This window comes from Bubalus bubalis, chromosome 13 (assembly GCF_019923935.1).
Source record: "Bubalus bubalis isolate 160015118507 breed Murrah chromosome 13, NDDB_SH_1, whole genome shotgun sequence".
Classification (NCBI taxonomy): Eukaryota; Metazoa; Chordata; class Mammalia; order Artiodactyla; family Bovidae; genus Bubalus; species Bubalus bubalis.
This window is the reverse complement of record NC_059169.1, coordinates 16,760,342-16,777,846: the sequence shown is the minus strand read 5'-3', so window position 1 is coordinate 16,777,846 and position 17,505 is coordinate 16,760,342. Positions and strand designations below refer to the sequence as shown.

The 17,505-nt window shown below is 39.2% G+C and overlaps 1 protein-coding gene across 1 annotated transcript in view; it reads right to left on the bottom strand.

Annotated features, from left to right (window-relative positions):
• The window catches only part of LOC102392111 (ATP-binding cassette sub-family C member 4), a 161,578-nt gene that overhangs the window by 12,717 nt on the left and 131,356 nt on the right, over positions 1-17,505 (bottom strand). Inside the window, exon 27 of the mRNA XM_044926896.2 lies at positions 10,277-10,366. Within this exon, the coding sequence (XP_044782831.2) occupies positions 10,277-10,366 (90 nt within the window). The remainder of the gene's footprint in view (positions 1-10,276; positions 10,367-17,505) is intronic.

The following is a 17,505-nucleotide window of genomic DNA, read 5'->3' as shown; positions in this document are numbered from 1 at the left end:
CTAAGTAAGAAAATAGGCACTGAGAGAAGGCATCAGAGCGCAGACAGATAGAAACCACAATCATAGACAACTAGGCAATCTGATGACATGGACCACAGCCTGTCTAACTCAATGAAACTAAGCTATGCTGTGTGGGGCCACCCAAGATGGACGGATCATGCTGGAGAGGTATGACAGAATGTGGTTCACTGGAGAAGGGAATGGCAAACCACTTCAGTATTCTTGCCTTGAGAACCCCATGAACAGCATGAAAAGGCAAAAAGATAGGACACTGAAAGATGAACTCCCCAGGTCAGTAGGTGCCCAATATGCTAAGGGAGATCACTGGAGAAATAACTAGAGAGAGAATGAAGGGATGCAGCCAAAGCAAAAAAAACAAAAAACAAACAAACAAAAAAACACCCAGTTGTGGATGGGACTGGTAATAGAAGCAAGATTCGATGTTGTAAAGAGCAATATTGCATAGGAACCTGGAATGTCAGGTCCATGAATCAAGGCAAATTGGAAGTGGTCAAACAGGAGATGGCAAGAGTGAACATTGACATTCTAGTAATCAGCAAACTAAGATGGACGGGAATGGCTGAATTTAACTCAGATGACCATTGTATCTACTACTGTGGGGAGGAATCTCTTAGAAGAAATGGAGTAGCCATCATGGTCAACAAAAGAGTCCAAAATTAGCAGTACTTTGATGCAATCTCAAAATGACAGAATGATCTCTGTTCATTTCCAAGGCAAACCATTCAATATCATGGTAATCCACATCTATGCCCCAACCAATAATGCTGAAGAAGCTGAAGTTGAACGGTTCTATGAAGACCTACAAGACCTTCTAGAACTAACACCCCCAAAAGATCTCCTTTTCATTATAGGGGACTGGGATGCAAAAGTAGGAAGTTAAGAAACACCTGGAGTAACAGGCAAATCTGGCCTTGGAGTACAGAATGAAGCAGGGCAAAGGCTAATAGAGTTCTGCCAAGAGAATGCAGTGGAAATAGCAAACACCCTCTTCCAATAACACAAGAGAAGACTCTACACATGGACATCACCAGATGATCAACATGGAAATCGGATTGATTATATTCTTTGCAAAAGATGGAGAAGCTCTATACAGTCAGCAAAAACAAGACCGGGGGCTGACTGTGGCTCAGATCGTGAACTCCTTATTGACAAATTCAGACTTAAATTGAAGAAAGTAGAAAAAACCACTAGACCATTGAGGTATGACCTAAATCAAATCCCTTATGACTATACAGTGGAAGTGAGAAATAGATTTAAGGGACTAGATCTGACAGACAGAGTGTCTGAGGAACTATGGACTGAGGTTCATAACATTGTACAGGAGAAAGGAATCAAGACCATCCCCAAGCAAAAAAAATTCAAAAAAGCAAAATGGCTGTCTGGGGAGGCCTTACAAGTAGTTGTGAAAAGAAGGGAAGCAAAAAGCAAAGGAGAAAAGGAAAGATATATTCATTTGAATGCAGAGTTCCAAAGAATAGCAAGGAGAGATATGAAAGCCTTCCTCAGTGATCAACGCAAAGACATAGAGGAAAACTATAGAATGGGAAAGACTAGAGATCTCTTAAAGAAAATTAGAGATACCAAGGCAACATTTCATGCAAAGATGGGCTCAATAAAGGACAGAAATGGTAGGGACCTAACAGAAGCAGAAGATGTTAAGAAGAAGTGGCAAGAATACACAGAAGAACTCTACAAAAAGATCTTCATGATCCAGATAATCACAATGGTATGATCACTCACCTAGAGCCAGACATCCTTGAATGTGAAGTCAAGTGGCCCTTAGGAAGAATCACTATAAACAAAGCTAGTGGAAGTGATGGAATCCCAATTGAGCTATTTCAAAACCTAAAAGATGATGCTGTGGAAGTGCTGCACTCAATATACCAGCAAATTTGGAAAACTCAGCAGTGGCCACAAGACTGGAAAAGGTCAGTTTTCATTCTAATCCCAAAGAAAGGCAATGCCAAAAAATGCTCAAACTACTGCACATTTGCACTCATTTCACATGCTAGTAAAGTAATGCTCAAAATTCTCAAAGCCAGGTTTCAGCATTACGTGAACAATGAATTCCAGATGTTCAAGCTGGTTTTAGAAAAGGCACAGGAACCAGAGATAAAATTGCCAACATCTGCTGGATCACAGAAAAAGCAAGAGAGTTCCAGAAAAACATCTATTTCTGCTTTATTGACTATGCCAAAGCCTTTGACTGTGTGGATCACAATAAACTGTGGACAATTCTGAAAGAGATGGAAATACCAGACCATGTGACCTGCCTCTTGAGAAACCTGTATGCAGGTCAGGAATCAACAGTTAGAACTGGATATGGAACAACAGACTGGTTCCAAATAGGAAAAGGAGTACTCAAGGCTGTATACTGTCACCCTGCTTACTTAACTTATATGCAGAGTACATCATGAGAAATGCTGGGCTGGAAGAAGCACAAGCTGGAATCAAGATTGCTGGGAGAAATATCAATAACCTCAGATATGCAGATGACACAACCTTTATGGCAGAAAGTGAAGAGGAACTAAAAAGCCTCTTGATGAAGGTGAAAGAGGAGAGTGAAAAAGTTGGCTTAAAGCTCAACATTCAGAAAACTAAGATCATGGCATCCGGTCCCATCAGTTCATGGCAAATAGATGGGGAAACAGTGGAAACAGTGTCAGATTTTATTTTTCTGGGCTCCAAAATCACTGCAGATGGTGACTGCAGCCATTAAATTAAAAGATACTTACTCCTTGGCAGGAAAATTATGACCATCCTAGACAGCATATTAAAAAGCTGAAACATTACTTTGTCAACAAAAGTCCATCTAGTCAAGGCTATAGTTTTTCCAGTGGTCATGTATGGATGTGAGAGTTGGTCTAAATAGAAATTTGATCGCTGAAGAATTGATGCTTTTGAACTGTGGTGTTGGAGAAGACTCTTGAGAGTTCCTTGGACTGCAAGGAGGTCCAACCAGTGCATGCTAAAGAAGATCAGTCCTGGGTGTTCACTAAAGGACTGATATTGAAGCTGAAACTCCAATACTTTGGCCACCTGTTGTGAAGAGCTGACTCATTTGAAAAGACCCTAATGCTGGAAAAGATTGAGGGTGGGAGGAAAGGCCAAGGATGAGGTGGTTGGACGGCATCATCAACTCAATGTACATGGGTTTGGGCGGACTCTAGGATTTGGTGATGGACAGGGAAGCCTGGCATGCTGCTGTTCATGCTGTTCATGAACATGCTTTTGCATGTTCGCAAAGCATCAGACACAACTGAATGAACTGAACTGAAACTTCAACAAATTGTACTCATAAGATTAGAAAAAAAAATGTTTAATTGCCAAAGATAATCTGAAAGTACATTTGGTGGTTGGGGTCAGTTCAATAAATATTTATTTTGGAAAAATATTATAGAGCAAGAACCAAACTCAGTCTATACCTGAAGAAAAAAGAAGAAATACACTTCAAATTAAGAGACCAACAGATTGATGAGTGATGGCTGATAAGTTATCTGACACATTACAATGTCAGATAACAACACACCAAGGGTGAGTGAGCAGTGTTTTAGTTTTTCAGGTATACTAAATGCTGGAGCAAGTCTATAAATGTGAACCTGAATTGTGTTCCTGGTGGAGTCCTATCCCATGAAAGGGAAATCCTGAGTTAGGATTAAATATGGAAATTTGGTATTGGTAGGTAATGTTAGCATGAAAAGTACACAGATTATAAAGGGTAAGATTCAGGCTGTGGTGCAAGTGGTTGAACTTGCTTAAAACTGACATCCTTACTCACACTTGCCTCTGACTTGGATTACATTTCATCACTAATTTGATTTTATACTTTCATTCGAGTTTGTCCATATCTACTTCATGAGGCAAAAAGGAAATGCTTTTCAGAAAATTCTGTTTTCTGAGACTCTGTCTTCCTTTATAAATCAGGGATGGTTATAAGAATATATGAATATGAAGACTTTCTGTAGTATAATTATAAAATAAAATTATAATTAAGTATTAAAATGGGAAAAAAGGAAAATAGAAGCAGTAGAAAATAATAACTAGGAGTTACAACTAGAGAATCTGAAAACATACTAGGTAATAGTATAATATTACATTGAGCTTATTAATTGAGATAACTGTGTTAGGACATATAAGAGAATGTCCTTGTTCTTACAAGATGTACATTTATGTATTTAAAGGTGAAATCCAACTTTTAATAAACATTTCTACAACTTCTAGATGTTAAGATGGGTACCTCTTAACATTGATAAGAGTATAAAATGAATCAGTACGTGTAGAATTTATGACAGATCAATAGATACTGTCCATTATTAATAATGTTGCCAGCTGGTCCACTTCATGTTCTACTTCATTTTCCTCCTTTGCATGTATCAGCACTGAGACCTTGTTGCATATGCATTGGCTTATTTTCCATCTTCTCCAAGAGAATTTAAGCTCCAAAAGGGTAGAGACTTTGTCTTTCAATGACTGTGATAGCCCCAGAGTCTGCAATAATGCCTGTCTAACAAGCTCTCAGTAGACATTTCTTGGCTGTATGAATGAAGGCATAAGTGAATGCCATTGTGTGACATATCTGTTCCTATAAATTAGAAAATAAATCCACATAGATAAATAATTTTTATAAAACAATATTTTCTTATTAAGTGTAAGTATAAAAGGAATATATTCTCTTTTTAATCTCTTATTTTTATTTATTTTTCATATACATTTATTTACTTTAATTGGAGGTTAATTACTTTACAGTATTGTATTGGTTTTGCCATACATCAACATGAATCCACCACAGGAATACACGTGTTCCCCATCCTGAACCCCCTTCCCTTCTCCCTCCCCATACCATCCCTCTGGGTCGTCTCAGTGTACCAGCCCCAAGCATCCAGTATCATGCATACACACCAAGGAAACCAGAACTGAAAGAGACACGTGTACCCCAATGTTCATCACAGCACTGTTAATAATAGCCAGGACATGGAAGCAACCTAGATGTCCAGCAGATGAATGGATAAGAAAGCTGTGGTACATATACACACTGGAGTATTACTCAGTAATTAAAAAGGAATATATTCTTATAACAATTAACTGGCTCCAAGATATCACAGGGCTTCCCTCATAGCTCAGTCAGTAAAGAATCTTCCTGCAATGCAGGAGACCTGGGTTCGATTCCTGAGTTGGGAAGATCCCCTGGAGAAGGAAATGGCAACCCATACCAGTATTCATGCCTGGAGGATCCCATGGACAGAGGAGCCTGGCAGGCTACAGTCCATGGGGTCGCAAGTCAGACATGACTTAGCGACTAAACTATACTACTAACATATCACAACATCACACTTTAAAGAGTGGAAAGCACTGAAAAAGTTATGACTTAATATGACTATAATATGAATAATACTATTCAAAATTATACATCTCAGTACAGAATTCTTCAAATTGTTTTTGAGCTTGGGAAAATAATAGAATATAGCAAAATTGAAAAACAATACACTGAAATTGAAGGCACCCTATTTCTATCACCATAAACATTTTCACTGTAACCTACTACATGTACTGTATCTAGCAATCAGGCACCAACACCCCTCATAGGAGGTTAACACAGATGTCATATGGTTTATATATTTTGTGGAGCCTTCTTACTTTTCAAGAAGAAAGGCTGGTATGGGCTGAAAAGAGACAGGAAATGCAATCAACAGATGGGGAAGAGCTTTTACTATAGCAGGACTGGCAGTAAAGGAAGTAAAGGGTGGGGGGGGGGTGGTGTTCACCTAATACAGGCCTGGAAATGGACATGTGACCTGTCTCCACTGCAAGGACTGAACCATATAGTTCCTGATGCACAGGCTGCTGATGCCCAGGTTTCTGTATCTTAGTTTCCTGTGTGATGAGACACACTTCTGTCCAAACAGAGACACTATCAATATTGAGCATTTGACTGCATGGTTTCTCCCCCATTTTTGACAGGACAGACCATATGCTTAACTTCATAGTCCAGAATCTAAGCTGTTTTATTTTTATTTTTTAACAGAAGCTACACATTGGTGACTCATGTTGAGAGTTTTGTTTTTTTTTTTAATTTTATTTTATTTTTAAACTTAACATAACTGTATTAGATTTGCCAAATATCAAAATGAATCCACCACAGGTATACATGTTATCTACTGTGATCTTTCAACCTTTGAGTGATAAAGTGCTTCAGCTTCAGGTACATTCATGTTATATGTGTGGCATTGCCTTTGCTTCTTAGTGTCCCAATCAGCACTAATTAACTCATGAACTTTTGTCAATTTATAGTAAGGTGGCTAGTTTTCAGTATATGAAAAATGTATTTTCAGCATATTTTAAAAATAACCAAGATGAGATGGGCAGCATCCATGGGACTGCCTCCCTTCTGAATGTCCATCTCTCCCAAGGAAGAAGGAGGAAAAAGAACTAGAGGACTTTAAAAGAGGGAAACAGAGCGGTTCTCTCCTACTGACTCTCAGGCCAGGTCTGTGAGTTTGGGTTCACATGTCCAGTTTGACACCGTTTACAAACTAATAACTAGGGTTTTGAGTTCACTTAAAAAGTGACCTCACTGATTCAGTTATACTTGTAAGAGTGGCGGGCTTTCTAGGTGGTGCAGTGGTTATGAATCCTCCTGCCAATGCAGGAGATGCAAGAGACATGGGTTCAATTCCTAGTTTGGGAAAATCCCCTGGAGTAGGAAACCGCATGGAGAAGACAACGGCACCCCACTCCAGTACTCCTGCCTGGAAAATCCCATGGATGGAGGAGCCTGGTAGGCTGCAGTCCATGGGGTTGTGAAGAGTCGGACACAACTGAGCAACTTTACTTTCACTTTTCTCTTTTATGCATTGGAGAAGGAAATGGCAACCCACCCCAGTGTTCTTGCCTGGAGAATCCCAGGGATGGAGGAGCCTGGTGGGCTGCCATCTATGGGGTTGCACAGAGTCGGACACGACTGAAGTTACTTAGCAGCAGCAGGAAACAGCAACCCACTCCAGTATTTCTTGCCTGGAAAACTCCATGAACAGACAAGTCTAGTGGGGTACAGTCCCACAGAAGGACACAAAAAGTCAGACATGACCGAGCATGCACACGCACACACTTAGAGTGATAAATCACCCCATTATTCTATTTCTTTAGGAATTTTTCTTTATCATATCTGTATGTTTTCAATGTTTCAATCTTTCAATGAAAGATTTTGTAGGTTTTCTTTAAAACAGTCCTAAAGAAGCAGTTCCTAGAGAAACACAATGATGGGATGATTTCTCTAAGTGATATCACCAACGTTAACAGGATCAATTACAGAAGCAACACATGGAAACCACATACTGCACTTCTGAAATAGACTCACGTATATTTCTTTTTATAGAAAGCTCCAAATGTAGTGTAAATAAAGGTAGATCTTAGTATTATCAACCCCTTCTACCATTTCATCATTTTTAGAATTTAGATTAATGTTGCCCCTCTGTCTGTGGCACAAGGCGTTCTAAAATTCTAGAGTAATTTTTCTACCTGAGAATCTGTGAAAAAAAAATATATCAGCTGGGAAACAAATAGAAAAATAGTTTACCAGTACTTCCAGTTTTTTTTTTTTTTAAGATGTCATAATTTCACCATTAAATCTGTCCTGTGAATTCAAGATCAGCAGATCACCCTATCTTTTATAACATTTGATGGTTAACTGCTCTCCCCTCTTCTCTTCTAGAGTTTCACTATAGACTCACAAACTTCCATGAAATCAGAGGTGCACTTCTTTTTGGGCAGGAGAAGGTAAAGCAATTGGCCCAAATTAGGAAAACAAATTTCCCACGTTGCTGGAAAGCCGGGTGGGTGTGTAAAGACTGTGTGTTGACATCTTTCAGAAACCAGAATTACTGGATGAAAATTGTATGACCTCCAAATCTGTCTGCTCACAGTCAAGAATCATCTGCATATTACAGATTTCAGAGCTTCCCTGGAAAGGTAACACTAAATCACAAACACATCAATTCAAAACAACATGAAAAATCACTCAGATTTGTGTAACAAAAAAAAAAAAAATGTAAAGAACTATGCCACACTTCTCTGAAATGAAGAGAGCAATCAAAAAGTTAATAGTTATTTATGTCAAAGAGTGTTTTTCCTGTTTCCTCTATGAGCTTTATGGTGTCTGGTCTTACATTTAGATCTTTAATCCATTTTATTTTTGTATATGGTATTAGGGAGTGTTCTAATTTCATTCTTTTACATGTAGCCGTCCAATTTTCCCAGCACACTTATTGGAGATGTCTTTTCTACATTCTATATTCTTGCCTCCTTTGTCATAGACTAGGTGACCACAGGTGTGTGAGTTCATCTCTGGCCTTTCTATCCTGTTCCATTGATCTATATTTCTGTTTTTTTTGTGCCAGTACCATACCATCTTGATTACTGTAGCATTGTATTGAATTTGTCAAAAAGTTCATTTGGGTTTTCTGTGACATCTTACATAATAAACTTTTTGGCAAACTTAATAATGTAGTCTGAAATCAAGGAACCTAATCCCCAGCTTCATATTTTCTTTCTTAAGATTGCTTTGGCTATTTGGGATCTTTTGTGTTTCCATACAAATTGTAACATTTTTAGCCCTAATTCTTTGAAAAACACCATTGGTAATTTGACAGGGATTGTATGGAATCTGTAGATTCTTTGGGTAGTATAGTCATTTTCACAATATTGATTCTTCAAATCCAAGAACATGATATATCCTTCAATTTGTTTGTGTCATCTTTGGCTTCCTTTGTCAGTCAGAATCTTATGGTTTTCTGAATACTGGTCTTTTGCCTCCTTAGGTAGGTTTATTCTTAGGTATTTTTTGTTGTTGTTGTTGCAGTGGTAATGAAATTGACTCCTAATTTCTCTTTCTGATCTTTCATTGTTAGCGTATAGGAATGCACGTGCTTGCTTTTTAAAAACAAAAAAAACAATTGGCATTGAAACATGTAAAATATCATGTAAGAAACGAGTTGCCCATCCAGGTTCAATGCATGATACTGTATGCTTGGGGCTAGTGCACCAGGATGACCCAGAGGGATGGTATGGGGAGGGAGGAGGGAGGAGGGTTCAGGATGGGGAACACATGTATACCTGTGGCAGATTCATTTTGATATTTGACAAAACTAATACAATTATGTAAAGTTTAAAAATAAAATTAAATTAAATTAAAAAAAAAAAAAAAAACTAAGCTAGGTCCTATGAGAAATTAGAAGACAGTCTAAGGTTTAGAAGTCTAGAGTTCCTAGACTACTAGTACCCTCAGTAGAATTGATTTGTAAAATGAGGGCAAATACACAAAATAATTTTGCATTAAATATTCAAATCAACAGCAAGTTAATAGTCAAAAATATTTCATGCTAGGGTGAGGGAATTCAAAGAAGTGGGGCAAGAGGAAACATGACACAAATGACAGAAAATTCTCTAGAAATGAACCTCTGCACACAAAAGCTCAGCAAATTCTCCAGGGTTCTGTTACCTGCATTCATGCTGCAGCATTACAATTACATGATCACCAATAAATAATAATTCTCACATTCCACGGCTTCCCTGGTGGCTCACACAGTAAGAATTTGCCTGCAATGTGGGAGACTCAAGTTTGATCCCTGGGTTGGGAAGATCCTCTAAACAATGGAATGGCAACCCACTCCAGTATTCTTGCCTGGAGAGTTCCATGGATAGAGGAGCCTGGCAGGCTACAGTCTGTGGATTGCAGAGTCAGACATGACTGCGTGAAGCTCTGTCTTCTGTCTTCTTCTCACATTCCAGCTATATAATATACTTTTATAAACACTTTACTATAAAACTTCCTAATTTTACTGGTTTGATCTCATTCACATCTTTCATTTAATAATGTTGTCTCCACTTAGTAAATGTTCCCTAAGACCAGAGGAATAAAATGAACACTGGAGGGTAATTGGGGTAATTACATCACTAGATCACAGTAGAATTTGATCCCACAGCTTTAACGTCTAACTTAGTGGTCTGCGAAGGACACGATAATATATCTAGTCACTCAGGGTTTTAAGGAAAAAGCTAAAATGGAAACATGACATTATATTGTTGGTTTTCATCATCAATTAACAACATTTTAAGTGTGCACATGTCATCAGTGTTCTTCTAGGAGGTAAACAAAGTCAGTTAAACTGTTAAGCTCCTCTTAATTGCCTGCAATGCTCTAAATGTATACACATGGATACTGATGCTAACAAGTTAATTATATTTCGTATTAATAAATTACCTCTTCTAATGCATTCCACAGTTCCTCATTCGTATGTTCATTTAAAGGATCCAGATTGTTCCTCATTGTTCCAGTGAATAAAACAGGTTCCTAAATACCCCAAAATAAGGAATGTTATTACCTTAACATCTTTTCATTATACCCCAATGTCTACAATACATAATTAAAATATAAAATATCAAAAGTTACTGTAATTATTAATAATAATGTTGAAAATATATGCTTATAAAACATTATCTATAAAATAATTTTCCATGTACAAAGTGTGCTACTAAATATCCTCCAGACTACTGAACATTAATGGAAGAATAAAGTGTTGAAGGTTTTTATCTTAAGAAAAAAACTGAAGAAGAGAAAGGAGGATTTGATTTTTTTTAAATGCCTTCCTGTGAATATCAGCTAAAGCACACACATGCAAACTGATGATAAAATTACTTGAGAGACTTTACATCAAGATCTATATAAATTAGTTGTCAATCCTAGTGTGACTGAGAAATATCAATAGCATGATTACTTGAGAGACTTGAAGCTTGTGCCTCAGGGCAAAATCATTAAATATTTACACACTGGCACTGAAGAACAAACTAGGATCTTTTCTCCACTGGTCAAACAGTCTTCTAGGATATGGAATCTCTCCATTTGTGTGAAAGGAACATCCCCACACGTGCAAAGAGATGTCAGCTCCTGGGGTCTGCAGCACCTCTGTCCATGGAGAGATCTCCTCGGATTCTGCATCAACCTGATCCCCACATTCTCTCCCCTGTGTGTCAGGATGACCTGCCTCACAAAACCTCGTTACCAACTGCAAGGTCAAGATGACTTGAAAACTATTATGATCTGGGTCATAATAAAATTATTAAAATAACTTTTTCCTGTTCTACTTTTGGAGGAGCCACGAGTAAATTAACCTAGAAATATATGTCCTTCCAAGTTTCAAGAGATAATCTTGTACAAAAGCTCATGTAGACAATTTACATTTCTTCTGGAAGGCTCTAGTAAGCCAGGTCACATAATATGAGCAGAGAAGAGTCCAATAGGCTCCTTTTAGTGAAGGGGGGAGGCACACATGTGGGAATAAGAGGAGACTTGACTCTTCCACAAGTGCCCAGAACTGCTCAGAACCAGCCTCAAAATCCTGCCTGGCCTTGGAGCTAAAATTTCCTCCTCACTTTACAAAAGCCTGAGAAGAACGATGAAGAAAACAGACATTTCTTTTCCCTAGTCATGAAGAAGAATGACACTCAGATAGCCTCCTGTACATTCTTTCAAATATTGTTTCTGTTTTAAGTCTGGTGAGAGACAGATGAATGCAGAAGATTCAGGGAGTGCCACCAAAAAATGTGTATCCCTAAACAAAATCCAAAATTAAAAAGACATTATAAAAGAAGCTTTATTTGCACAAAGTTGATTAAGTGGTCAATAGGCCTCCAAAGCACTGAAATCACTGGTCATAGATTTCAAAATGATTACTGAATTAAACTGAAAAATCCTGAGATCCAAATTTAAAGTCTCCCTTAAAACTCTTTTTTTTTTTTAATTCAATAACTTTATTTTTTTTAATTTTATTTTATTTTTAAACTTTACATAACTGTATTAGTTTTGCCAAATATCAAAATGAATCTGCCACAGGTATACATGTGTTCCCCATCCTGAACCCTCCTCCCTCCTCCCTCCCCATTCCATCCCTCTGGGTCGTCCCGGTGCACCAGGCCCAAGCATCCAGTATTGTGCATTGAACCTGGACTGGCATCTCGTTTCATACATGATATTTTACATGTTTCAATGCCATTCTCCCAAATCTTCCCACCCTCTCTCTTGAATTTAGGAACAAAGACTAAACAATTTGCAATGGTAAGAGTTCCTTGTTAGAGGAATAACCATCATTCTACTTTAGATTTTCATAAAGCTTTTTTACTCTGTAATTATCAACCCTATGATTCCAACATGCAGGCAATTTCTCAGCCTTCAGTTGTTTCCACGAGGTTAAAACAGATGACATGGCCAGGCAAGGGGAGGCTGCTCCCCAATATTCCTCTTTTCCCCATCTTCACTTCATTTTCTGGATCCTTTCAGATAAGCAGCTGCTCCTGAATATAATCTCAGTCACTGTTCTTTCTGAGAAACATACTTAACTACTTCAGATCCTCAGCACAAAGGATGAACATACATCAGCTCCCTGTTCTGTTCAAGGAAATTACTTAGGAAGAGGTTTCATTTTTGCTTATTCCTGAAATTTTGAATACAAATGGAGGAGTACCATCTTAGAAACAGAGTATTTGTCTTTGAAAGTTCCCCCCAGGACTGACGGTCTACACCCCGACTCCCCTGTCTCTGGTTCCTACCTAGATCCTTGGTGTTATCCCATCTCCCACAATTCTGATCTGTTCATGCAGGGTCAGCAGGACGGTGGTATGAGCCTGGGAGAGACAGAGAGAGGACCCCAGAAGCTCGCTGCTCCCTGTATACACACACACACACACACACATATATAAAATTTTATATATAAAAGTGTATATAACTGAACCTCTTTGTTATACAATTGAAACAGTGTGAATCAACTATGCTTCAATTTAAAAAAAAAAAAATAAACAGACACACAGAAATTGAATCCTGACTCTCTTACTTGATAAGTGGGATAAACACCCCATGCCTCAGGTTTTAAATATGTTAGGTAAGGATAACAAAAGAATTGTGAGGATTAAGCAGGAAATGGTAGGACAAGTGGCTAAGACATATTAGTTATTCCATAAACGTTAGGAATTATCAATACTCGTGTTAACTTGCCAGGGATTTTAACAGACACTAGAGTGACAGACATGAGAAATATAGGCTCTATCCTCAAGGAAAGGAATGAGTGTGGGGCAGACTGAGAAGGCCAGAGGTCTTAGTATATAAGTAAGTAAGAAAGTACCAGTGTGTACAAGATGGGAGCCAGGAAAGAAGCTGGCTGGAGGGGAGCCAGAAATCAAAGTACAAAAAAAATGCTAGTCTGTTTTCTTGCTTTTGGTGGAAAATGTTAGATCCATTTCTCTGTTACACTTTTCCCCAAAACTTCTATTGTGTCTTTTGTTTTTATTTTTGTTTCTTTGCTTTACTATTTATATTTATAAAACAACTTAGTTTATATTGTAACTATAATTATAAAGAAAATCACCAAGGACTGTGAACAAATAAGCAGAAATTAAAGAGTAAAGTCACTCTAGAAGGTGTTACTCTTTTTACTTAAGCAGTAATAATACCCAAAAGCCTGTGCCCTGATCCTTAAGAATAAAAATAGTTCTTATTGGGGGCAGTCCTAAGATGGTGGAGGAATAGGACAGGGAGACCACTTTCTCCCCCAAATTCATAGAAATAACATTTGAACACTTAGCAAATTCCACAAAACAACTTCTGAATGCTGGCAGAGGAGATCATGCGCCTAGAAAGGCAGTTCATTGTCTTTGAAAGGAGGTAGGACAAAATATAAAAGATAAAAAGAGAGACAAAAGAGGTAGGGATGGAGATATGTCCTGGGAAGGGAGTCTTAAAAAAGAGAGAAGTTTTCAAACACAAGGAAACACTCTCACCAGCGGGTCTGTGATGAGCCTTGGAATCTCAAAGGGCAACATAACTGGGAGGAAAAATAAATAAATAATGAAAACCCACAGATTATGTGCCTAACGGCAACTCCCAGTGGAACAGCAGCCAAGACACATCCACCACTAGCAAGCGGGAGCTGGATAGGGAGGCGGGGGCTGCATTGCTTAGGGTAAGGACCAGGCCTGAATGCCCCGAGGGCAATCTGAGGGAACTAACTTGAGATAGCAACCCAGACTGTGGGATAGCTATTCCCTGAAAAGCCCTAGCCTAAGACACGGCCAGGCCCACTCACAGAACAAAGTACTGAGCAGAGCTAGCCGGCTGTGGACTGGCCTATCCCCTACCGTAGACAGGCAGGGGAGGGCAGCCAGAGCCAGAAGAGGGCAATCATGGCCCCAGAGAGGCATCCTCCACCAAACTGCAAGCAGGCTTCATTGCTAACCAAGACGTCTTGGGATTCTGGATGATCAACATCCGCTGGGAGGGTCACAGCCAGAGATCTGTTCCCCAAAAGAGACACACAGCACACCTGAGAAGGCGTGCCCGTTGTACACCCAGAAAATTGAGTGGCTGGGACGGGGGAGGTGATAAGACACAGCCTTCAACTGGGGACAACTGTCCTCACCAAGCACCTGGTCACCTGAGGTGCTTGGACCTGGGAAGGGCACAAAACGCAGGCCCAACCAAGTCTGCGCCTTTGTGGAGTACCTGAGAACCTGAACCTCAGTGGCTTAGACCTGGGAAGTGCATGCAACCCAGGGCCCACCTCAGACAGTTCCCGGCAGAGCAACCTAGAGCCTGAGCAGTGTAGACTGAGAAAGCACACATGCTGTAAGTAGGGGCAAACCCAGTGCAGCTGAAACATGGCGAGCACTCCCCACACATGCCAGTGATATTTGTTTGCAGTGTTCCTCCCTCCCCACAGCACGACTGAACAAGTGAGCCTAAAAAAAGTGACCACCACCACTCCCCTTGTGTCAGGGCAGAAATTAGACACTGAAGAGATCAGCAAACAGAAGAAGTTAAAATAAACGGAGGGAACTGCCTTGGAAGTGACAGGTGCAATAGATTAAAACCCTGTAGTTAGCACTGACTACCTAGGAAGGGGCCTATAGACCTTGAGAAGTATAAGCCAAATCAAGGAACTATCTGAAAATGAACAGACTCCATACTGTCCACAACAGCTTCATAGAAAGTCCTAGATATATTTTTAATACTACCATTTTTTAAATTAAAAAATATTTTAAGTCCTCTATTACTCCTTTAATTTTCATAACCTACTATTACCTTGCAAGAAAAAAGGGACCCTGTTTTTAAAGCAAACTTCATATATATATATATAATAATTTTTGTGACTTTTTTTTTAATATTGTATTTTTGAGACTCTAACCTCTACTCTAGATGTTTAATCTTTGCTTTTTGGTATTTGCTATCAATTTTATACCTTTAAGAACCCAATCTATACTACTCATTTTTACTTGGGAGCGAGATCACTGGCTTGATTGTTCTCTCCCCCTTTTGACTCTCCTTTTTCTCCACGAGGTCTCCTCTATCTCCTGCCTCCCCCTTCTCTTCTCTACCCAAATCTGGGAATCTCTTTGTGTGTTCTGGGCTGTGGAGAACACTTAGGGAACTGATTACTGGCTGGATCTCTCTCTCCTTTTGATTCCCCCTTTTATCCTCCTGGCCACCTCTGTCTCCTTCCTCCCTCTTCTCTTCTCTGTGTAACTCTGTAAACATCTCTGAGGGATCCAGACTGTGGAGAGCACAAAGAAAAGTGATTACTGGATAGCTTGCTCTCTCACCTTTTGACTCCCCTCTTCTCCTCCTGGTCACCTCTATCTCCCTCCTCCCTCTTCTCTTCTCCATCTAACTTGGTGAACCTCTCTGGGTGTCCCTCACTGTGGAGAAGCTTTTCATCATTAACCTAGATGTTTTCTCATCGGTGCTGTACAGATAGAGAAGTCTTGAGGCTACTGTAAGAATAAGACTGAAAACCAGAGACAGGAGGCTTAGGTTCAAAACCTGAGAACACCAGAGAACTCCTGCCTCTAGGGAACATCAATCGATAGGAGCTCATCAAAAGCTTCCATATCTACACTGAAACCAAGCTCCATCCAAGGGCCAACAAGTTCCAAAGCAAGACACATGATGCAAATTCTCCAGCAACACAGGAACATAGCCCTCAGCTTCAACATACAGGCTGTCCAAAGTCACACCAAACCCACTGACATCTCAAAACTCACCACTGGACACTTTGTTGCACTCCAGAGAGAAGAAATCCAGCTCCACCCCCCAGAACACAGACACAAGCTTCCCTAACCAGGAAACCTTGACAAGCCACTCATTCAACCCCATCCAAAGCAAGGAGCCCCCACAATAAAGAGGAACCACAAATTGCCAGAATACAGAAAGGTCACCCCAAACACAGCAATATAAACAAGATGAAAAGGCAGAGAACTACTCAGCAGGTAAAGAAACAGGATAAATGCCCATCAAACCAAACAAAAGAGGAAGAGATAGGGAATCTACCTGATAAAGAATTCCAAATAATGATAGTGAAAATGATCTAAAATCCTGAAGACAAAATGGAGTTACAGATAAATAGCCTGGAGACAAGGATTGAGAAGATGCAAGAAATGTTTAACAAGGACCTAGAAGAAATAAAAGTCAATATATAATGAATAATGCAATAAATGAGATAAAAAACACTCTGGAGGGAACCAATTTTAGAATAATGGGGGCAGAAGATAGGATTAGTGAGGTAGAAGATAGACTGGTAGAAATAAATGAAACAGAGAGGAAAAAATAATTAAAAGAAATGAAGACAAATTCAGAGACTTCTGGGACAATGTTAAATGCCCCAACAGTCAAATCATAGGAGTCCCAGAAGAAGAAGACAAAAAGAAAGACCATGAGAACATACTTGGAGAGATAATAGTTGAAAACTTCCCTAAAATGGGGAAGGAAATAATCACCCAAGTCCAAGAAACCCAGATAGTCCCAAACAGGATAAACCCAAGGTGAAACATCCCAAGACACATATTAATCAAATTAACAAAGATCAAACACAAAGAACAAATATTAAAAGCAACAAGGGAAAACAACAAATAACACACAAGGGGATTCCCATAAGGATAATAGCTTACCTTTCAATAGAAACTCTTCAGGCTAGAAGGGAATGGCAAGACATACTTAAAGTGATGATAGGAAAAAACCCTACAACCCAGATTACTGCACCCAGTAAGCATCTCATTCAAATATGAAGGATAAATCAAAAGCTTTACAGATAGCAAAGGCTGAGAGAATTCAGCACCACCAAACCAGCTCTCCAACAAATGATAAAGGATCTTCTCTAGACAGGAAACACAGAAAGGGTGTATAAACTCAAACCCAAAACAACAAAGTAAATGGCAACAGGATCATACTTATCAATTACCTTAAATGTAATTGGGTTGAATGCCCCAACCAAAAGACAAGGACTGGCTGAATGGATACAAAAACAATACCTCTACATATGTTGTCTACAAGAGACCCATCTCGAAACAAGGGACACATACAGACTGAAAGTGAAGGGCTGGAAAAAGATATTCCATGTAAATAGAGACCAAAAGAAAGCAGGAGTAGCAATACTCATATCAGATAAAATA